Genomic DNA, 23,096 nt, shown 5'->3' on the forward strand with positions numbered 1-23,096 from the left:
TATCCTATAAGTAAAAGGTAGGTTATCAACAGGTAGGTTATCAACAGGTAACTTCAGTGTTCACTTTACATACATGTTTCCTTTTTTTTTTTTTTTTTTTTTTAAACGCTACACTTTAATATCACAGGTCCATCACTTGTCTCGGCTTCACCAGACGCCCAGACCTAGTGTGGGCATATGGCGCTGGCCCATCACTGGCAAGGCCCCCAGTGTTAGTGGTGTCCGTAGGTAGGTTCTCAGACACCGGAGTGTCTGGCCTGTCATTCATTACAGCTGTGTGTTCTGGCGCAGGAGTATCAGACCTGTCACTCACTTCAGCGGTGTGTTCTGGTGTAAGTTCCTTGGTCGGTAGGAGGTGGCGGCGGTTGCGGCGGTAGGTCTGACCCTCACTAGTGCTGATGTGGTACGATCTGTCAGTATGTGCCGGTTGCATGATGGTTGCAGGTCTCCACAGTCCATTATCCTGCCGGTAACGTATATTGTCCCCAGCCTGCAGAGTCGACAGCGGCCTGGCGCTCCGGTTGTAGTACCGGCGTTGCTGGTGTTGAATGTGTTCCCGCCTCCTTCTGGCAGCGGTTGGGCTGATGACCTGGGGTTGTAGTTGCGTTGCTGTGGTAGGAAGGATGGATCTAAGCCTGCGGCTGTTGAGCAGCAGGGCCGGTGATTTGAAACCGTCCACTGGAGTGTTCCGGTATTCCAGTAGGCTGAGGTACGGGTCCTTCTTTTCTGCCCGTGCCTTGTCCAGTATAATCTTGGCTGTCTGGACAGTTTTTTCTGCGAGCCCATTGCTTTGGGGGTAGTGTGGGCTTGTCGTTGTGTGTTTGAAATCCCATGTGTTTGCAAAGTTCTTAAAGTCCTGTGAGTTGTATTGTGGGCCACTATCCGAGATCACCTTCTCGGGGATGCCATTACGGGAGAACATGGCTTTCAGTTTTCGGATTACCGCTGATGAAGTAGTGGAATACAGCCTCTTGATCTCGAAGTACCTGCTGTAGTAATACACCGATACAACATAGTCTTCTCCATTCCATGCAAACAGGTCAGTTGCAATGACCTGCCATGGTCTGTCGGGGATTTCATGAGATAGCATTGGCTCTTTTGGGTTTGACTTCCTGTGTTGCAGGCAGATGGTGCACTTTTCCACCATGGCCTCTATTTCTCTCCCCATTCCTGGCCAGAAAAGGATGTCTCTCGCTCGTAGTTTGCTCTTTTCCATGCCTAGGTGCGGAGTGTGTATTGCTGTAAGCATGCTGGCTCGGAGAGAGTGTGGGACTTTGATCTTTTCCCCTTTGAATAGGATTCCGTCCATCTCTGATATTTCATCCCTGTGGTTCCAGTATTCGGCAGTGGTGGGTGAGCATTTCTTCCTGGTTTTAGGCCACCCAGACAGTACAGACTCTTTCAGCATGGTGAGCTGAGGATCCTGTTCAGTGGCTGTTCTGATGTCTGTAAGCTTTCTGTCGCTCACAGGGAGGTTGCTGATAACCGTGTGGACTTGCGTATCCATGCCCTCACTCAGAGTGTGGTCGTTGCAGGCTAATGACTTCCTGGAGAGTGTGTCTGCGACAGGGATGTGTTTACCTGGGCGGTGGATGATGGTGATGTCATACTTCTGCAGCTGCAGGATCATCCGTTGTAAGCGTGGTGGGGCCGCTGCGAGGGGCTTTCTCATAATTGATTCCAACAGCTTGTGATCGGACTCGACGACAACCTGGCGCCCGTAGACATACTGGTGAAAACGCTTACATCCAAAGAGAACAGCGAACAGTTCCTTCTCAATTTGAGCATAGTTTTCTTCTGTGGCTGTGAGTGATTTTGAAGCGTAGGCGACAGGCTTTTCTTCTTGCAGGAGCACAGCCCCCAAACCACTTTTAGACGCGTCGACCTGGAGCCTCAGCTCCTTGCTTGGGTCAAAGTAGGTGAGCACAGGTCCTGGCTCCCGTGTGATGAGGTCCTTCATTTGCTGGAAGGCGGAGTTGTGTGTTTCATCCCACACAAATTCGCTGCTTTGCTTCAGTAACTGGCGGAGGGGTGCGTTTATTTCAGACAGACTTGGGGCAAATCGAGCCAGGTAGTTCACCATCCCCATAATGGTCTCCAGTTCGGCTTTGTTCTGGGGTGGCTCCATCTCTTTTACAGCTTTCACCTTGTCAGGGTCTGGCTTGATACCTTCTCGTGTGATCCTGTGTCCAAAGTATTTGACCTCTGTGACGCAGATCCTGCTCTTCTCGGGGTTGAGCCGTACACCTCTCTCTCTGGTCCTCTCCAGCATGGCCCGCAGGTTAGCGTCGTGTTCCTCTCTGGTTCGCCCGTAGACCAGGATATCGTCAACTATTGCAACGACGCCTTTCAGGCCCTCATACGTCTCGTCTATTTTTCTCTGAAACTCATCCTGGGCTGATACGATGCCGAAAGGAAGGCGGAGGAACCTGTATCGGCCGAACACAGTGTTGAACGTCGTAAGCATGGATGAATCCTCGGTTAGTTTAATGGCCCAATAGCCTGACCTTGCGTCCATGACGCTGAAAAACTGTGCGCCTGCCAGTCTTGGGGTGACATCCTCCAGAGTGGGGAGTGGGTAGTGAGGTCTTTTTATAGCTTTGTTTAGCTCGCGGGGATCTAGGCATACTCTCAGTTTACCTGTATGTGGCTTCTCTACTACCACCAGTGCATTCACCCAGTCTGTAGGCTCGGTCACTTTCGCGATGATTTCGGCCCCTTCCATCTCATCGAGCTCGTCCTTCAGGCGGCTGCGGAGGGTGAACGGGATTCTCCGTGGTGGGCACACGACGGGTGTGGCTGTGGGGTCCAGGCGTATGCTGCATTCACCTGGGAACTGTCCAACGCCCTGGAACACATCTGCAAATTCCTCCCTCACATCACAGCCTTCTGTTTGAGTTGCATTTACAGACAAAACTAGTTTAATGAGGTCCATATCAATACATGCTCTCAGTCCTAATACAGGTGGAGCTTTGGTGGTGACTATGTAGAACTCCAGTGTCATAGCAGTTCCTTTGTATTTAAAGCTTAGGTTGCATGTCCCTTTTACATCAAGTGGCTCACCACCATATCCTGTGAGGCGGCGGGTTGTGGGCTTCATGTCTGCCTTGCTAAACAGTTTGTGAAATCTTTGAGCTGGGATTATGTTGACTTGGGCACCGGTATCTAACTTGAATTTGACTTTGTGATTTTTCTGTCCAATTTCCATCTCAGCAATGGCCACATCATTGTCTGTGCCTTTTGAAATTGTGTCAATGTATAGTGTCTCCTGTTCGTCTGTATCGCTGTCTTGGGCGTTAGCGCCCTCTACTGCATGCACTGGCTTGGCCCTGCGTTGCTGCTGAGATCTGCATACCTGGGCGAAATGATCAAAACGTTTGCACTTGTTGCATTGTCGGCCCCTAGCTGGGCAGTCCTGACGGTCACTGTGTTGTTCTCTTCCACAATTCCCACACGTTTTGCCATGTGGTCTGGCTCTGTCTCCACTGCTTGAATATTTCCCCCCTTGACTGTAGTTAGCGCTGTATTTTGGCGCCTCTCTGTGCATCTTGGCGCGGCCCACAGCGTGTATGTCGTGGCTATCAACGTTAGCTGGTGCTCGACTGTTCATGGCTTTCATTTGTCCCTGGGCTAGCTCATGCGAGCGTGCAATGTCTATTGCTTTGATCAGATCTAGCGTAGCTCCATGACTGAGTAGTTTCTCACGTACCTTATGAGAGTTCGTTGCGAAAACTATCCGGTCCCTAACCATCTGGTCCGAGTCAGCATAGCCACAGTCCTTGACCAGCAACTTCAAATCCGTGACGAATTGCTCAAATGGCTCGCCAGAGCCTTGCATTCTTTCTTGAAACTTGTATCTTGCAAAAATGGGGTTCACTTTTGGGGTCACATATTCCTCAAACTTGACGTAGTACGTCTCCAACAATTTAGCCTGATCTTCCGTGAGTGTCCAAGTGTTAAAAATGTCCCGACCTTTGTCTCCGACCCACAGTAGAAGGTAACTGCATTTATCCTCCTCGCTCACGGCTTTCAGTGGGCCGGTGAACATTAGCTTCACATGCTGCTTGAACCTTCTCCACGACTCCGGTAAATTAGCAGATTCCCAGTCCAAAGTTGGGCTCTGAACACCAGAGGAATGCATCCCGACTGAATGGTAAGCGTTGAGTTCTTAATAACTCTGACACCATGTAATATTCTTATGTTGTAGCTGTTAAATGACGGGAGCGATTTAACATGACGGGTACTTTATTTGAGCGTCCATTTCCTTGTGCCACACAAAACGATACATCTCGCGCCTCACCCTTCACATATGCAAATGAGGTGTCATCTGACCAATCACAGTAACCCATCTATCTGTAGGATATTACAGGCGATAGGGGGTGATAATGTCCCTTTAACCAGGGAAACGAACATAACATATACAAAGGCATTAAAGTAGTCCTATTTAAGGGCATTCATTCATTAATGTAGTCTGAACAATCAACCTTTTTTATCGGTTCACGTCTCCAGAGTCAAGCCCTTCCAGGAGAGCCCTCTGGCTCCTCCCGTTCCGCCTCCCCCTCAGCTCTTCGTGTGGGGTGTTGCACAAGAATGCATTACAAGTGGTAGGGACGCCATCATAACGCTCGGGTATCCCCACATTGGGCTCACAGGGCGAAGGGACGAGAGGTGGAGCGGCGGCGCCTACTTGGGCGTTCGGCAATACCTACGGACATGCGCCAGGTCCCGCTGATTCTGTGCCGTGGCAGCGGCCATCACCTGGTGAAGGGCACTCTACTCAGGAGATCCGGTTGTGAGCCTGGGCTGGGCCCATCTTGGCCAGATCGTGCTGTAACGGGGGGGGGGTAGGCAGAACCCAAGTGCACCGACTGACAATGGTGACAGGGCAGTCCAAAGGTTTATTGATTGCTCAGATGATCTGGATCAGGCAGGCAGAGTAAACGGGGACATGCATGAGTTCGGGGACCGGCAGGCAATCAGGTAGACTGGGGGTGCCGTCGGCGGGCGGTTAGTCGGGCAGGCGAGGTGTCGGTATCAGGATGGCAGGCAGGCAGGCGAGGAATCGGAAACAGGGGAGCAGACAGGACGGCAGGGACTCGACAACAGGCGGGTGGTCAGACAGGCGAGGGTTCGAACAGGCAGGATCAGCGTCGGAGAAACAGTTCTAGAGTTGCCGGAAAGCTCTGTGAGTAACGAGGGACAATCTGGCAGAGACTAAGGCCACGTTTATACGTAGCAGGGTATTTATAGAAACAAATATTTTCCCCCCTCCGTTTTCAAAAATAACATTGTGCACACAACATCGTATTCAAAAAAGTTGTTGTTTACATCAAAACGCATAAATACGCTGTCGAGCGCCATTATAACTATGCCAAACCTATGGGCGGCATTGTAGGGAGAAGGATAAAGTCATGCAAGCCAATCAGAATCCTCAAGATTAAAACAACAACGAATAACACGAGCGTCTTCCTGTAACAAACAAACTGTAAACATAGGGCGCTCATATGACGTTAAGCATTTCCTGGCGCATAATGTGACGTTTCAGAACCTAAAATCCTGTTTCTCCCCGTTGACACGAAAACACATAACCGCCGTTTTCAGAAATTTCCACTTTGGCCGGAATTTTTAGAAATTATCGTTTTCTGTGACAAAAACTGTGTTTTCGTGTAAATGAGAGGCCAAACCGCGTGAAAATATCTGCGTTTTCCCTTCATGTAAACGGGGCCTGAGTAGAGAGAGAGGATTGATATCGGAGCACAGATGAAGGTGGTTGAGCTAATTAGGTGAGATCAGCTTGGCAGGCAGGTGAATGGGAAAAACAGGAGCAGACCATGACACATGCCAATGTGCTAACTGGACCAGCTTGCATCCAGTTGTGACACGCTACGACGTTATGTCACAATGAGCCAAAAGCTGACCGCATCACATAAACAGAGGAAGAGAGTGCAGTTATGAAAGTGAAATAACAGCTCTACTTAACCGAGGAAGGGGAACGTCATACCGACAGATTCACTGGAGTCTGCTGCATCTTTTGGCATAGGCCACGCCCATTTGCGCCTATATACATTTTCCGCAAAATCGCGAAAACCGCTAAACACACTCACTCATCTCTTCTCACAGCCACAGCTGCAGCGATACCAGCTGGAGCTAAATGATTGTCTAGTTGTGGTTGTTTTTTATTGTGTCTCTGTATCCGAGGGTTTTAACAGTGTCTCTGTATCCGAGGGTTTTAACAGTGTCTCTGTATCCGAGGGTTTTAACAGTGTCTCTGTAGCCGAGGGTTTTAACAGTGTCTCTGTAGCCGAGGGTTTTAACAGTGTCTCTGTATCCGAGGGTTTTAACAGTGTCTCTGTATCCGAGGGTTTTAACAGCGTCTCTGTAGCCGAGGGTTTTAACAGCGTCTCTGTATCCGAGGGTTTTAACAGCGTCTCTGTAGCCGAGGGTTTTAACAGTGTCTCTGTATCCGAGGGTTTTAACAGTGTCTCTGTAGCCGAGGGTTTTAACAGTGTCTCTGTAGCCGAGGGTTTTAACAGTGTCTCTGTATCCGAGGGTTTTAACAGTGTCTCTGTATCCGAGGGTTTTAACAGTGTCTCTGTAGCCGAGGGTTTTAACAGTGTCTCTGTAGCCGAGGGTTTTAACAGTGTCTCTGTAGCCGAGGGTTTTAACAGTGTCTCTGTATCCGAGGGTTTGCACTGTGCTCTCTCTCCACAGGCTCTCCACAGGCTGACCCGAAGGCTGCAGTGTGACGCCGCAGACGCAGCCGTGTGACGCCGCAGACGCAACTTCCGGGTAGCCGGCTTGGTTTGGTTTGTTTGGTTTGGTTAGCAGGACGCTTAGCGTCGACCTGCTATCTCGGTTTGCATCTATTTTTCGGTATTTATATCTGTGACCTGTTCTGCATACTCTGTTCTGTATTCGCTGTTTCCTCGCCGGAGCTCCGTCTGCATCAACCACGGTAAGAATGGATTGCGGTTGTTCTTGCTTTGCCTTTCTCATGGATAAGATAGCTCTGTTAGAGAGACGTATCTGTCAGCTAGAGGATGAAAGGGTAGCGAGCGTAGAGAAAACAGATACTCCAGAAAGTATAGAGAAGAGACCCGCCAGGCGGACTCGTGGAGCTAACGCTATCGTTAGCAGTGACTCCGTCAAGGCAATCCTGTCGGCAGCACCACTTGCGAGGCAGGTTGCGGTCAGTACCCTGCCTCGCAAGTCTTTTTCGGGGGTAGAAACGCTAGTCATAGGTGACTCTGTTACACGTAAAGTTAGGCTACACTCGCCAGCGACAGTTATTTGCCTACCTGGGGCCAGGGCTCCCGACATTGAAGCTAAACTTAGGGTGCTGACATGCGGTCAGACCTCATACGGAGTTAGATTAGATGCACCAAACACCGACACTAGTTTCGACAACATTGTAGTTCATGTCGGCACCAACGATGCCAGGACAAGACAAACTGAGGTCACAAAAAGCAACATAGCTAGGCTTTGTGACTTCGCCAGAAAGATGTGTCGGCATCGATTAATTCTCTCTGGCCCTCTACCCGATAAGGGTAATGATGAGCGTTATAGTAGACTATTGTCTCTAAATTGCTGGCTGGCCCATTATAGCTCTGAGCACGGCTTTGGTTTCATAGATAACTGGCCCTCCCTGTGGGGTTGCCCTGGTGTGCTCATGAGAGACGGCCTACACCCTACTGGGTTAGGTGCCTCAATTATGTCAAAAAACATAGATAGATGTCTTAGTCAGGCGTGACTCATCCACTCACAGCACGCTGGGCTGCAGGAGTTTAGTAAACCTGCTAGCAACATGATAGTCTACGTTGCAGAGTCTAGAACAGAGTCTAGAACAGCAGATGGGTTAGCTGAACCTGGATCTATTGCACCAATTGTTTCAGAGCTGAGTGTTAACCGGACTCCCTCTGTAACTAACGCTGTACCTATATGTACGGTGGTGCAAAACTGCATGTCAAACGGCATATCAAACGGCATGTCAAACGGCATGTCAAATCGCATGGTAAATCGCATGATGCATGACGCATCGCATGAAATTAACGCTGTACCTATATGTACAGTCGTGCAAAATCGCATGTTAAATGCATGACAGAGCTCAGTGTTAATTTCAGAGGGAGTGTTAACCACACTCCCTCTGAAATTAACGCTGTACCTAGTACAGGCGTGCAAAATCGCATGGCAAATCGCATGATAAACCGCACGTCAAATCAAATACTAACAACTAACCGGACTCCCCCTGAAATTAACACTGTACCTATATGTACGGTGGTGCGGCCCCGCTCTGTCTCGAGGTGTAAAACCCGCAGGCGAGGGCTGCGACCAGTATGTCCAACTCTGGCAATCCCACTGATCGCCTCAGAGCTGAGTGTTAACCAGACTCCCTCTGAAAATAACTCTGTACCTATATGTACGGTGGTGCGGCCTCGCGCTGTCTCGAGGTGTAAAACCCGCAGACGAGGGCCACAGCCAGTATGTTGAAACCGCGGTATTCCCTTGACCGCTTCAAAGCTGAGTGTTAACCGGACTCCCTCTGAAAATAATAAAAAGGAAGCACTCAGAATAGGGTTCATGAACATAAGGTCGCTTTCATCGAAGGCGCTCTTGGTCCATGATCTAATTATTGATAAAAAGATCGACATACTGGGGCTTTGTGAAACCTGGTTAAAACCAGATGAGTTTCTAGCCCTAAACGAAGCTACTCCACCCCATTACGTTAGCACCCAAGTATCTAGAGAAGTTAAGAAAGGTGGTGGAGTAGCCCTGATATCTAATTCTAAGCTTAATTTAAAGCCAAAGAATAGATATATTTTCAGATCCTTTGAGGTGCTAGCGCTCTGCACCTCAGCTCCCAGAGAAGCAAAACGAGTTCCAGACTCTTTTGTTTTAGCTGTAGTATACCGTCCCCCAGGACCGTATTCAGTTTTTCTTGATGAGTTTTCTGACTTTGCAGCTGATCTGGCTACATACTCAGACAATGTTTTATTTATTGGGGATTTCAACATTCACGTGAATAACCCGTCTGATGCCCTCACAAGGGCTTTTCTGTCCATTACAGATACGCTTGGCTTCAAACAGCTCGTCCAGCACCCAACCCACATCGGTGGAAACACGCTGGATCTCGTTCTGACCCGCGGTGTAGACATTTCACAGCTAGTGGTCTCTTCCTACACCTCAGACCATTTTTTGCTCACTTTCCAGGTGGTGGTATCCTGCCCCTGCGACGATCAGCAAGCTACTTTCAGCTGTCACCGCATCACACCTGCAACCATTACAGCTATGGCAGATAAGTTATCTGGTTCACTTGCACCTCTCTGTAACTATAGTGGTTCTGTGGAGTGTCTTACTGATGACCTCAACATTGCCTTGTCTGTTGCCATTGATTCAGTTGCTCCGCACGTAACTAAAAAACGAACATTGAAAAAACCAGCTCCTTGGTTTAATGCAGAAACGCGCATTTTGAAGCGAAACTGCAGGATCCTTGAACGTAAATGGCGCTCGGCTAAACTTGAGGTCTTTCATCTTGCATGGCATAATAGTCTGATCACCTATAAGGGTGCGCTGACTATTTCCAGGAACGCCTACTATTCTAGTATCATTAATTTGAATAGAAATAATCAATAAGTTTCTTTTTGACACGGTGAGGAGTCTCACTCAGAAACAGAATCAGACCGTAGGCTCCTCGATCGTGGCAGGTGAATTCATGGATTTCTTTGAGAATAAGATTCAATCAATTAGAGAGGAAATTGATGCTTGCCGTGCGGCTAATCCTACACATCCTGTGGGGCAGGATGGGGTTCTCCCAAGTAGGATGGTGAACTCTTACGCAACTCTTTTGGAGTTTAAGGCAATTTCTTTGGTGGAACTTGAAAGGGTGATAAAGGCCTCAAAGCCAACAACTTGTATGTTGGATCCTCTCCCTTCCAGGGTTCCTAAGGAACTTCTTCCAACGGTGGGGCCTGTTATCCTCTCGCTTATGAATCTTTCGTTTTCAACAGGAATTGTTCCCTCCAATTTCAAGGCTGCGGTGTTAAAACCGCTACTCAAAAAGCCTGTGCTAGATCCTGAACTAATCAGGAACTATCGGCCTATATCGAATCTGCCCTTCCTGTCCAAGGTACAGGAAAGGATTGTAGCGAAGCAAATTGTTGATTATCTGACGAGGAATAATCTCTTCGAACCTTTCCAGTCGGGGTTCAGGAATTTCCACTCAACTGAAACTGCTATTACAAGAGTTGTAAATGACATCCTTTTAGCTTTGGATAAAAATACAAGCACAATGCTTGTGCTGTTGGATCTGAGCGCTGCGTTTGATACGATCGACCACAGCACTCTTCTTCACCGTCTTGAACACTATGTTGGTTTCGGGGGTACGGCTCTTGGTTGGCTTGAATCGTACCTCACCGATAGAACCCAATTTGTGCTTCATGTGGGTGCAGAATCAAAGCGCGGTAAATTGCGCTTTGGCGTACCACAAGGGTCAGTTCTTGGTCCATTACTTTTTGCAATTTATATGCTTCCCCTGGGTGACGTTATCCGCGGCTTCGGAATTAGTTTCCATTGCTATGCGGATGACACCGAGCTCTACATTCCTGTAGATTCTCGGGCCAGATTCAAAGGGTTGAGTCCTGTCTAGCTGCTGTGAAGGGCTGGATGTCACAAAACTTCCTACAGCTTAATACTGGGAAGACAGAGCTGATGATTATCGGCTCGAAGCGGGACCGGGAAAAGTTTGAGGATGTCTCTCTGTGGTTGGATGGCTTTGCCATCCCACAGAGTGCATCCGTCAAAAACCTTGGTGTCCTGTTTGACCCTCAACTATGCTTCGACCAACATATAAGAAGTATAACTAGAATTGCCTTTTTCCATCTGAGAAACATTGCAAGAATCAGACCAATGTTATCTGCAGTGGATGCAGAGACACTGATTCATGCATTTGTTTCGTCAAGACTGGACTATTGCAATGCATTGTTCTCGGGATTACCGAACTCTACCACAAAAAGTCTACAGCTGGTACACAATGCGGCAGCTAGACTGCTGACCAGAACGAGAAAGTTTGATCATATTACACCTATTCTCGCCTCTCTACACTGGCTACCAATAACTTTCAGATCAGACTTTAAGGTGCTATTGTTAACCTATAAAGCCTTGCATGGATTATCTCCATCGTACCTGAAGGACCTGATCATTCCTTATAGTCCTTCTCGGTCCCTCCGGTCTTCGGGAGCTAGCCTTCTTTCACTGCCGAAGGTTAAAAAGAAATCGGCTGGACAGAGAGCGTTTGCCTATCGAGCCCCTTTTTTATGGAATAGGCTGCCATCAGCGATCAGGGAAGCTGACTCTGTGGAGCTATTCAAAGGGAAGCTCAAAACGCACCTCTGCAATCTTGCATTTGGAGTGTGAAAACAACTGATGCGAAGTGAAGACTACTCTGTTTGCTTGTGCTTTTCTTATTACATTATACATTCCCACTATGTACTTTTCCGTTCTAATTCACTATTCTGTCAGTTGTAGCGTGCTGCGGGTGCTGGACTGGATGCCTGGACTCTCCTCATGGATAACCGGCTAGAACCCCATCACCATTTTAATATGATGTGCATGTATTTACCTGTATGTCAATTGTGGCACCCATTGCACTCCTGACCATCCCTGGAAGAAGGGATCCCCTACACTGCGTTTCTTCTCAAGATTTCTTCCTTGCTGATTCAAGGGAGTTTTTTCTTGCCCGTGTGGGGGCATGGGTAAAGGGGGGTGTCACAAATATTTGGCCTGTTAAGCCCTTTGAGACTGTAATGGTGATTAAGGGCTATACAAATAAAATTGAATTGAATTGAATTGAACAGAACCACCACCGATTTATGTCATACATAATGCCCCACTTTTATTCATTCTTTCATTATTAATTAGTTTTGCTTTATACTCTGTTCCCTCTCTCTTGAAGATGCATTCGACCAAATTCGAATCATTTTCTTTCTCTCTTTCCTTGACCTGATGCAAACAATGCAGCGATGCGCCCTGGTTTCAAATGCGGTCGATGTATGAGGTGTTATGGCTTCCGAATGAAAAGACTGCACGTACAGTTTTCTGTCATCACTGAGTTTTTTCTGTACGTCATGGTTTATTTATCCTTTTCTTATGGGTAAAGTGTGTGTGTTGGTGCATGTGTGTTCTTCTTGGTGTGTATGTGAGCATTTTTGTGTATTTATGGTTATGGTTGTGTGTGAGTTGGTGCAGTGCTTGTGTGTTCGAGGGGTGTGTGCTGTTGGTGTGAATGTGTGTGCATGTGCATGTGTGTGAAGTTTATGGTTATTGTTTATCGGTGCCCCTGTGCAATGAGGGTGTTTGTGAGTGGTTTATTTATTATCATGTGTGTTTGTATGGTGTGTGTGTGTCTGAAGTGTATGTGTGTCTGCGCCCATGCCCCTACCGTTGACCTTGGACCCGTTTACTGTAAACCCCTGTTGCAGATTTATTTAGGGTGCGTGTGTATGGTGTGTGTGTATGAGGGAGAGAGACAGAGGGTGCAAAAGAATGAGACAAAGGGGGTAGAATGCATTCTCTGGTTTATTCAGGTTCGTTAGGAAGAGTTCTGTTTGAAATTACAAAATGCACTGGTAGAAACAGCATAGACAGAGAAAGACAGACAGAGCAAGAGATAGAGTCAGAAAAAAACGGAGATAGAGACAGCGAGAAAGAGAGAGCGAGAGAGAGAGAGAGAGAGAGAGAGAGAGAGAGAGAGAGAGAGAGAGAGAGAGAGAGAGAGAGAGAGAGAGAGAGAGAGAGAGAGGGGAATTGGGGAGAGGTTTCATATCCAGAATAACAGGGATAACGTCACCAGGTTCAGATTCAGGCAGCTTGATACTCTCTGGGATTGTTTTTTCGTCACGGAAAAGTTTCATCTCTCCCGTTTTTTTTATTACATTTTTCATTTTTTTGTAACATTTGAGTCATCTATTCATGTCCCACCCCCCCCCCACCCCACACACCCACCATCACCCCTGCCCCGAGTGAAGTAACTGGCAATATAACAAACAAACATTCTTTGATTTTCATCACCAAAGTCATTTCCGTTTTTTTTTTCTCAGGATCTTTTTTTTTTTTGGTCAAGGTTTTTTAGGTTTTTTGTTTTTAAAAATAGAAGAAAAAAGAAACACATTGCTCTTAAAAACATCTATCTATATATATTTTTACATATATATACTTTTTTCTTTATATTCTTTTTTTTTAATTCCTGAAGTTGACTTGGTATCCCACATAGTGGCATGCACATTGCACATGCAAATCTTGTAATTAAATACTTCTTTTATCCTAAATTGCCATTTATGTTATTTTATTTTTTATCTCTTTCCCCCCCCCCAAAAAAACTTGCTAAATGAATACTGTATGGTTTTCTACTGTGGCACTGGTGAGTTTGTTCAAGGGTTGGATTCCAATGGTTGACATGCCGATGGATGGTGCGATGGATGGATGGAGCCCAGAAGTTGCTTCAAAGAACGCCTCGGGGTGGGGTGGCATCGGAGGCCTGGGGGTGTGGGGGGGGTCTCTGTTATTGTCTGTGCATCTCACACTGTTGGTTGTTCAATGCAGAGTTCACCATGACAACAAACACCAGAGTTGAAACCCAGGTATGGCAAATAACAAACGTTATCCTCAAAAGGAACCAACTGAGAATGCTCGCGTTTCACTCAACAACATCTGCCGACACTCCTCCCCTGTTACCTGAGACAGTGGTTAGCACACCTCCAGGTGTTTTGGATGCAGGATGCAGGCCCGCAGCTAAAGGGTTCCCCGAAAAGGTGATTCTCGGTAGAGGTGTTTCTGAAGCAACTTGTTGTTGTTCTTCACATGAGGCGGTGGAATGGTTTTCTGGTTGGAATGGAGAGCACGACGGAGAAGGGCCTATGAGGGTTGCTATGGCGACAGCTTGGGACTCTTTCACTCTCTTCCACGTGAGTCACTTTATAAAGCTTGCAAAGTGGATTTGAGTATTTTAGTTTTGCACACACACACGCACACACACACATACACAAACACACACACACACACACACACACACACACACACACACACACACACTCATACACACACAAACAAACAACACACAATGCAGATGCTGCCAGTGGTGATGAATGTTATATCACGTCTCAAACAAAGCTGGATCCCGCCACCTTGCGTTCATGAATGGAATTACAGGCAATGGAGCGAGAGAGAGATAGAGATTGAGTAAGAGAGAGGAACAGAGCAAGAAAAAGAGAAATAGAAAGAGAAAGAGAGAGGATGAAAAACTGAGAGAGATGGAGATAGGGTGAGAGACTGTGCAAGAAATTGTGTTACCAGGTGGATTTAGTCTCCTTCCAACAACAAAGCTGGTGAGAGATAAATTCAACCTTCCATCGAGACAAAAAACTTGAAAGCAAAACCATTAAGATGATTAACAAAGCTGGAGCAGACCAAGGCAGACCAGAATGAAGGCATTGATGCAGCAAGGAGATGCACAGCACAGAAAAACCACCAGGGCAGATGAAGGTTTGGATTTGATCCCCCAGGATCTTTATAGAATATGTATGTACAGAAGAGCTTACAGAGATGAAGAACATACAGTGGCAAGATTTGATGACACACACGGACACATGCACACACACACACACGCACACACACACACACACCCTGCGATGATCTGGATTCAGAAAAGGAAGTGGGCAGGCAGCTGATTGGATGGCAGTGGTATGAGGTGAAGTAACCATGGCGACCGCGATGGCAACGATTAAGAGCGTATGGCGGCGCGGGGAGTGTGTTGCGCTACCGATCTCCGGTGGAGGTGGCGTTTCCACGACAACGCAAGGCACTGAAGGTTACCTGTTGCAGCGCATGCACACACACACACACACACACACACACACACACACACACACACACACACACACACACACACACACACACACACACACACACACACACACACACACACACACAGGGCCATGTCTGTTCAGCCAGTATAACCCCCATCCTTCCCAGTAGCTCCCATGGGTGGCACCCTCCATTCCAAAGGTGAGTCATGATGCATGGATATGGAGGTCAACAACCCAAATGGCCCCTGAACACCAACATGGAGCTGGGGGTGGGTGTTGTGGTGATGGGGGAGAGAGTTGGTGTCATGTGGGTGGGTGGGGTGATGTCCAGTGCCATCGTGAGATTGTGTGTGTGTGTCTATGTGTTTAGATTATTCCGCAACTCGTGACATAACCACTATTAATACTATTAGACTCGAGCTACGACTAAAAGACTACAGCCCCCACCTTCCATGACCCCGTATCGACCACTACGGACCACTACCACGAACAGCAATCAGGTGAACGATCTCTCTCTTTCCTCCGCACTCACCGCCCCCTCCCCCCCTCTGGGTGGCGTTCTCCCCCAACCCCTAACCTCAATCTCCGCTGCCGAAACCACCACGACCACCCCCAACCACCCCCCCTAACCTGACTCAAGCATGCACACCTCCCCGCCTGTGAAGCGGGGGCGGGGCAGCGTGGGGACGCCGCTACATCAGCACTACTGTACAGTGAGACTCCACGTGCCTTGGTCTCTCAAAACATTGACACTTTAGGTTTAAGATCGCCTTTTTTTCTAAAGAGAGCCCTTATTGGTGTACCGAGACACACACTTGGCTTGTGTGTCTGTGTGTGTGCTTGTGTGTGTTTGATAAACTGTGGGTTGTGTGTGGGAATGAGGACCACAAGCTCTGAATGAGAGAGTGTGATGGAGGAGTAACAAGGATGAAGCAAATACAAAAAAAACATTGAGTGGAACGCTCGGATGAAATAAAAACAAAAAAATAAATATGACTTGCAACCCCCCTGCACAGTGCCCAAACACCCGATGAAAACAACAAAATCAACAACAGCGTTGAATAGAAAACACCCAAATTATAAAAGATTGTTTTGGTAAGGATGGGGTTTTTGTTTTGTTGTTGGGAAGCACGCACACAACATGCGGTCGGACAGAGGGCAGTGTTGTGTGTCGACCATTTTGGATCTGCGGTTACAATTCTGGACGAAGCATGTGGTCGAGTGGAGAGCCAAAATGGAGGAGGGTTTCCCCTGTGGCGCGTTGAACCCATGAGCGGCCGGGTGCAACTGGTTATCAGAGCTATAGTGGGCTGTGCATGAGGACGCGGAGGGGAGCCAGCGTCTGTAATGTACGGCTTTGAAGAGGGAGGAGAGGAGAGGGGAGGGGGGAGGAAGGAAGGGGGGTGGGTGGGGGGTGTCGACATTACAACGTCTGACTGAATGGCTATGCCAGGTAAAACCATACAATAACTCAGTTAAGCTCCTAGCATTGTCAGCGGTCGCTCTTCTACGGTTATCTATCTAACTAGCTAGCACTAGATTGACCTGAGAAGTGAGCAAACAGCTTTTCACCTTGGTGAACCTCTCTCTGTCTCTCTCTCTCTCTGTCTCTCTCCACGGGACCCAGGCTATCTCCACGCCGGACAGCAGACAGCTTCATGCTATGCTAATGGAGAGGTAAAGTGGAAGGCTAAGGTTAGCTTGCAGCATTCAGTGTTCCAGCCGTTCCAACTTGTGTGTTGTCGTTGTGTTTGTAGTACAGAGAGTTACTTGGTAGCATACAACGTGGTTCAAGATTTGAAAATTCTCAAAGAAACCACTCAAAGGATTAAAAGACAAAGTTTTTTTTTGTTTGTTTGTTAGTTCGTCTTTTCGGAGGGAGAACTTCTAGAAAAGAAACACAATCTGAGTTCTAGCTGAATGTGGGGACCAAGGAGTGCGACACCGCAGCCTGACGTTGACTTCTGCCTCTAAAGTCAACTTTTAGTCTCTTGGCTTTTTATTCCAAAATTAAAAATCAACACAAAAGATTAGTCCTGTCTCCGTGTTTGTGTGAAAGCCAGTAGGACTGTCTTAAGGCGTGGCGTGGTCGATCTTTACTTCCTAATCAGGGGAGGATTGGGGGTTCGAGGGGCCGGGGTCGCAGGGGCGTGGGGTCGCGGGGTCGTGGTCTGCAGGGGTCATACGTATGACTTGGATACAGAAGGCACTGCGGCTCTGTAAATCGGCCCAGTTTAACAGATCAATAAACAAATTAGAAGATATATATATATATATATATATATATATATATATATATATATAATATCAATATAATAAATACTGTAACGAATCATGAACAAATAAATATGCAAATAAATAAATCACTAAATTAATAACCAAATGAATAGATTAATCACCAAATAAATGAATAGATTAGTAACCCAATGAATCAATAGATTGAAAACCCAATCAATAGATTAATATACAAATGAATAAAAAGATTGATTACTAAAATGAATAGATTGATAACCAAATCTATAGATAGATAACCATGTATACTGAAGAGGGTTTGAAAGACAGATACCAGTTGCACCGCGTGTTTATTTAGCTAACAATAAGCTAAGACTGCGGCAAATTGTGGTGTTACGGTGGGGTCAGGGGCTGGCTGGATGTGTGTTTGAGTGTTTGAGCGTCATAATCGTTTTATAATCATTTCTTCTGGGTAGAGATGAGTTATTCTCATCTGGTGTACATCCTTTCTCCCCATAGAGTCTCTGCATAGAGTCAGTGCTTGTGGTTTGGGGCTACGTGTGTGTTTGTGTGTGTGTGTAGGAAATCGAGTGTGTGTGTACGCATGTGTGTTAAGATTGTACTTTTTAACAGAAGGCAAAATATCTCCTATCTGAATATCTGTATTATATTATCATATTTCTTATCTATATACTATGTCTACTTCTGAAATTAAATCTAGAGTTTCGTTTGTCCTCTCTACATTTGCTCTATATATAATCTATATATAATCTACATATAATCTGTCGCCATGACCGCAAGGATGACAACTCCTTTCTGTTCCTTCCTGCTACGTTGAGAGCAGCGATGTCACAGCAGATGGACTGAGTGAGGTAAAAAATAAACGGAGAGAGACGAAAGGAGAGAGCGGGGAAGAGAGTGAGAGAGAGGGGGAGGAAGGCAGACATTTCCAAGGAGTTCTGGCAAAAAGGCGTCGCCAGTGGCAACCGGCGGTTTCCTCCGGTGGAGCGACCTCACTTCCGCCTGTTCTCTGGGTGGTCATCCTGAGCTGAGGGGGGAAGTGGGCGGCACCGGTTGGCGGGTTATTTGACAGTGGGGGCGGGGTTTGGGGTCCATGAGGTGGGGTTGGGGAGGGGGGTTTAGGGCGGTTCGTGCAACTTTGGCACAGTCCCTGTGTGTTTGTTGTCGACTACTGCAGACACACTTTAGACACCCACCGAAAGGGGGACACAACATAATAAAACCCAAAACCAAAAGAATACGAAAAGAACGGTAGTGCGACGTGCCATGTTTAAGGGAGGGTTGCCACTCAAGATGTGTAAAAAACAGACGGATGGGTTGTATGTGTGGATGACGTCCCTCTGGTGGCCAGAGATGGCAACAGCACCTCAATACTGTTAACACACTATAATACTGCACTGACAACGCCAGCAGGAGGGAACCCAAGGAAAACAACAACAACGATAACGACAACAACAACGACAAAGCAATTAAACAACAACAGACTTTCCCAGAAGGTAAAGGCAGACTTCAGCAGATATTTTCCGGTTCGTGTCGCCGAGATTCACTCTCCACCCAAAAAACATCTAATAAGCCATGAACGTCCTGAAATTCTTTGTTCACTAAAGAGACCCCAGCAACAGCAGGATGTCCCTCAGATAACTTACAGTAGACTGCTGTGTATGTACCCGGTGGGTGGTCTGAGAGTTGGGGGGGGGGGGGGAGGGGGGTATCGTTGATAAAAAACAAGATGGGCATAGCATTACCGAACTCCAAATTAAACAACAGTGTTACAGTAACAGTTCTACAAATCATTCATCGTCATCATCTTCATCATCATCATTGTAATCATTTTTTCATTGACATTTATAGCATTTTTCATAAGACTATCATCGTTAACAAGAATTAAATCCGGTGTGGAAAAAAAGGTCCATTCCTCATAAGTCTCTCTCTTTTTTTACCACTCTCACTCTTTCTCTCTCTCTCTCTCTTGTTCCTAACCATGCATGACCAAAGGTTTAGCTATAGCTTAGCAACGCTAGCAGCATCCACGTTGCACAAGACTCTCAAAATGGCCGCCCATTGTCGTGCGTGTTCGAAAGAGAGCGAGTGAGGACGAGTGAGATAGAGAGAGAGCAGGAGGAAAGAGAACTTCTTGGATGGACCTAAATGGAAGGGTTTCCTTAATAAACCAGGTCCCGCTCACACCAGTTAAACTGCCTCTCTAGTATGTATTTAATCAATCAGTCATGCAGGTTTCCATCAAGTTTTTGGACTCTGAGAAAAATATCGAAAGGAGGCTGAGCGAATGCAAAGAAAAGAATCAAGCTCTAATGTCCCGAACAAGAAGTAACCGATAGAAGAAATACTGAAGAAATACCTTCCACTCCTCCGCCCATTACCACTGTGTGATATCATTTCCTGCCATTTCATCCATAGCGTCCAATTAAACTCCTCCCACACACCCCTGGGGAGAAAAAACGACAACGCGCCCCCCCCCTCCTCCCCCCAAAGAACCCACTCCCCAGCACACAGGAAATAGGAAGTGAGGTCACACAGTGCCCCTTGTTACATTACCACCACCACCACCACATCACCACAGAGGAAGTGGTGTCAAACCAGTGCCGTCAGCATTAATTGAGTCTATAACAGTAAACAGAGATGATAAAACTCATCAAGTATCAGCCAACACTGGGATTGGCTGGTTTTTGCAGTGTAGGCGGAGCTTCCTGGTTCTGTCCCTTAGGAAGGAGAACAAGTTGAAGTGGTTCTGCTCCTCCTAGTAAGGTGTCGCTCTCGTCTTCAGGGTTCAAGTCAAGTGGTTTCCTGGAGGCATAGCTTGGCATGTAAGGGAAGGGTCCCTGGCTTCTAGTCGTTTGTTTCTTCTTGTCGTCGTCGTTTCCCTTCTCTGGAAGCGGAGAGCAAGCCTTAGACCCCTCCTCCTCCTATGCCTACGAGGGCGGGAGCGGGGGGGGGGGGGGGGGGGGGGGGGGGGGCGGGGCAAGGAACAACACTGCCGAAGCGAGGGGACGGAGACAGGCCACTGAGGTCGAGTCCCTGCCATCCCTGGGCGTGTGAGCCTCTAACGAGCCAACAACATGCTCCACCTGGGATGCGGACCCCCCTCCCCCCCGACCTGGTGCACACCTGTCTGATTCACTTCCGGGCGCTCGCTCCACTGAACCCTGGTCTTGCTGGCCCCGCAGAGGATTCTGGGTAGTGCAGTTCTGCGGCGGACATCTGCAGGCGGGGGGTGGGTTGCAGGGGAGCTGGGGGAGGGGGGGGTTCAGTGTGTCGCTCTTTGGTCAGCGAGCCGTTTTATTAGTATTTTTTTTTAAGAGTCTCCCACACTCACCCCCTCGTCGCCCCGCCTACTTCCTGTAAGCAGTCTGGACCCCAAAGCCCCCCCTCCCAGTGTGTGTTCCAGTCTCTCCTCCTCCCTCCTCCTCCTCCCCCCCCCCCCACTCCTCAACCCTCCGTCCCGGCGGTCGCTAGCACCAGTCGTCCTCGTCCGTCTCGCTGTAGGGTTCGTGGGGGCCCCTAGGGGGCCCGCGGGCGTGCGGGGGCCGGTGGTGAGGGTGCGGGGCCGCCCCCCCCGGAGGGCCCCGGCGGTGCGGCGAGGTGGAGGACGAGCGGTAGCCGTTGGGGACCCGGCGGGGGTGCGGGTGGGGGTGGGGGGCCGGGGGCGGCGGGGGCCCATGGCGGGCAGTCCTGGGGGAGCGGGGGTGCGGGTTGCCATGGGACAGGCTCTGCTCGTAGGCGGGGGGCTCGTGGTGGCGCTCGTACTCGTAGTCCCGCTCGTAGAAGGGTCCGTCCCCCTCGGGGCCGTCCCCGGGCGGGGGCCCGCTCCAGCGGCCCCGGTGGGGGGAGCGCGGGGAGCCGTGGCGCGGCGAGCGGGGCGACTGGTGACGCGTGGAGCGCGGCGAGCCTTGCATGGAGGTGGAGCCCCCCGCGCCGCTGCCGCCGCCGTGGTGCGGCGAGCCGTGGGGAGAGGTGTGGCAGGACGCCGGCCGGTGGTGGTAGGCCCGCTCATGGTCGGGCGGGGAGAAGTGGCGGGGGGACGGTGAGCGCAGGCGGCCCCCGGGGCCCGGGGCCCCGTAGGCGGGCTTGCGGACGGCCGGGGAGTAGTTGACGTGAGGCCTGGGCACTGCGGGGGTCTGCGGCAGCTGGCGGCGGCCACGGCGTGGCGTGCTGGTCCCCGAGGTGGAGGGGACCGGGCTGGCGCTTACGGAACTACTGCCCTACAGCAACATGTAAACAAGAAGATCAAAACAACAACAACACAACCACACACACACACGCAACACACACCAGCAAACAGCAGAGGCACCAAAGATAGACAGGTAGACATAGAGAGAGAGAGAGAGAGAGAGAGAGAGAGAGAGAGAGAGAGAGAGAGAGAGAGAGAGAGAGAGAGAGAGGGAGAGAGAGAGAGAGAGAGAGAGAGAGAGAGAGAGAGAGAGAGAGAGAGAGAGAGAGAGAGAGAGAGAGAGAGAGAAAGAGAGAGAGAGAGAGAGAGAGAGAGAGAGAGAGAGAGAGAGAGAGAGAGAGAGATAAACACCATTGATAACCATTCAGAAACATGGCAATGAGGCAAAGAATTGACATAGAAAAGCCAAAGGTCACATGGGAAAATAGACAAGTGACAAAAGAAAAGGCATAAAACAAAAGGAGAAATTGAAATCAATAAGTAGGTGATTTTAAAGCAGCATTAAGTAGGAACTTAGAGGGTTCCACTGATTTGTTATTACAGTTAATGCACTGCAGTGATTGGTTGATACAGTTATTGCACTGCAGTGATTGGTTAATATAGTCACTGCACTGCAGACTTATAAAGACACATATAATGATGATAACTTTCCAGTGTGGCCATAATCTTCACGATGAATGTAAGCTGCAATTAGCACCGTGGTAACTTTGAACAAAAGACAATAAGTTGTGTCCTCTGAAAATATCTCTTTAGAGTTTATACACAGGCACCAAGGAAACTGAATATTCCCAATAATAATTCCTAAATAATACTTGTATTATTTTCGGTCCTCTGTTGCAGAGTTATCCAAAATGTTTTCATTCACAAATAAGAGTTGACAGTGGAAGAGCAACTACACACTAGACCACCAATGTGACAGCTGGTTGCCATCCATGATTCTAGAGACATGCACGGTAAACAACCACCCTTTCTCCAGGTTCTTGGCTAGGGTACGTCTATATAGGTAAAGATCAAAATCAAACAGGCTAAGGTAAGGTTTTAAAGGTGAGGATATAGGGGTGGGAAAAATAATCGACTATTCGATGCATCGCGATTCTCGATAAAACGATTCTGTCTCGATAAATTAATAATCGGAATTTGCCTGCTGCCACATTCTGTTCGCCAGAGAGGGATCATTTTTGTAATTTTAAAATTATTGAATTTATCTTCAGTGTGTATTGGCCAATCTGATTTGTCTTGACATGATTGCGATTCAGCCTACGCATAGCATGCGCGCAAACTCACTGCCAGACACAAGAACTCCTTCTAATTCAAGAGCAGCTTTTCCTTTAATGACATAGAAAAGAAAGATTAGAAAGAAAATAAAACTGAAACCTATTTTTTGCCTGCCTCCGTATTGTGTTATAATGCAAGCTGCATTGATTATTGCATTGTTCATAGAAAGTCATATTTGTGACAAAAGCTTTCTCTTGTATGAAATATTAGATAAGTTAATTAATCTGTTGATTTCTATATTGATCATCACAAAAGTAGGAAGTGATTAGCAAACTCTGAGTAGCAAACCCAGATGTATATATATATGTTTGAAAATCACGCATGGAAATGTACATAAAAAAAATTGTTGCATCGAGATGCATCAATAATCGCTTCAGAATCGAATCGTTGACCTCATAATCGGAATAGAAACAAATCGTGAGATTCCAAGAGATTCCCACCCCTAAGGTCTATACAGTTAATACGTTTCTCAAGGTTACGATAAAGTCCATAGGTTACGGCAACGTCCATATGTTAAGATATGT

The 23,096-nt window shown here is 47.9% G+C and overlaps 1 protein-coding gene across 13 annotated transcripts in view; it reads right to left on the reverse strand.

The window, feature by feature from the left end:
• Positions 1 to 17,183: 17,183 nt before the first annotated feature.
• Positions 17,184 to 23,096, reverse strand: part of cacna1ab (calcium channel, voltage-dependent, P/Q type, alpha 1A subunit, b) — a gene marked incomplete at its 5' end in the record, with an annotated part of 63,461 nt that continues 57,548 nt past the window's right edge. For 12 of the 13 annotated variants that reach the window (XM_030351858.1, XM_030351857.1, XM_030351863.1 and 9 more), the window contains 1 exon segment: positions 17,184 to 21,328. In XM_030351858.1, the coding sequence (XP_030207718.1) occupies positions 20,579 to 21,328 (750 nt within the window). 13 annotated transcript variants of the gene reach the window in all.

The sequence above is a fragment of the Gadus morhua genome, chromosome 3 (genome assembly GCF_902167405.1).
Source record: "Gadus morhua chromosome 3, gadMor3.0, whole genome shotgun sequence".
In the NCBI taxonomy this organism is placed as follows: Eukaryota; Metazoa; Chordata; class Actinopteri; order Gadiformes; family Gadidae; genus Gadus; species Gadus morhua.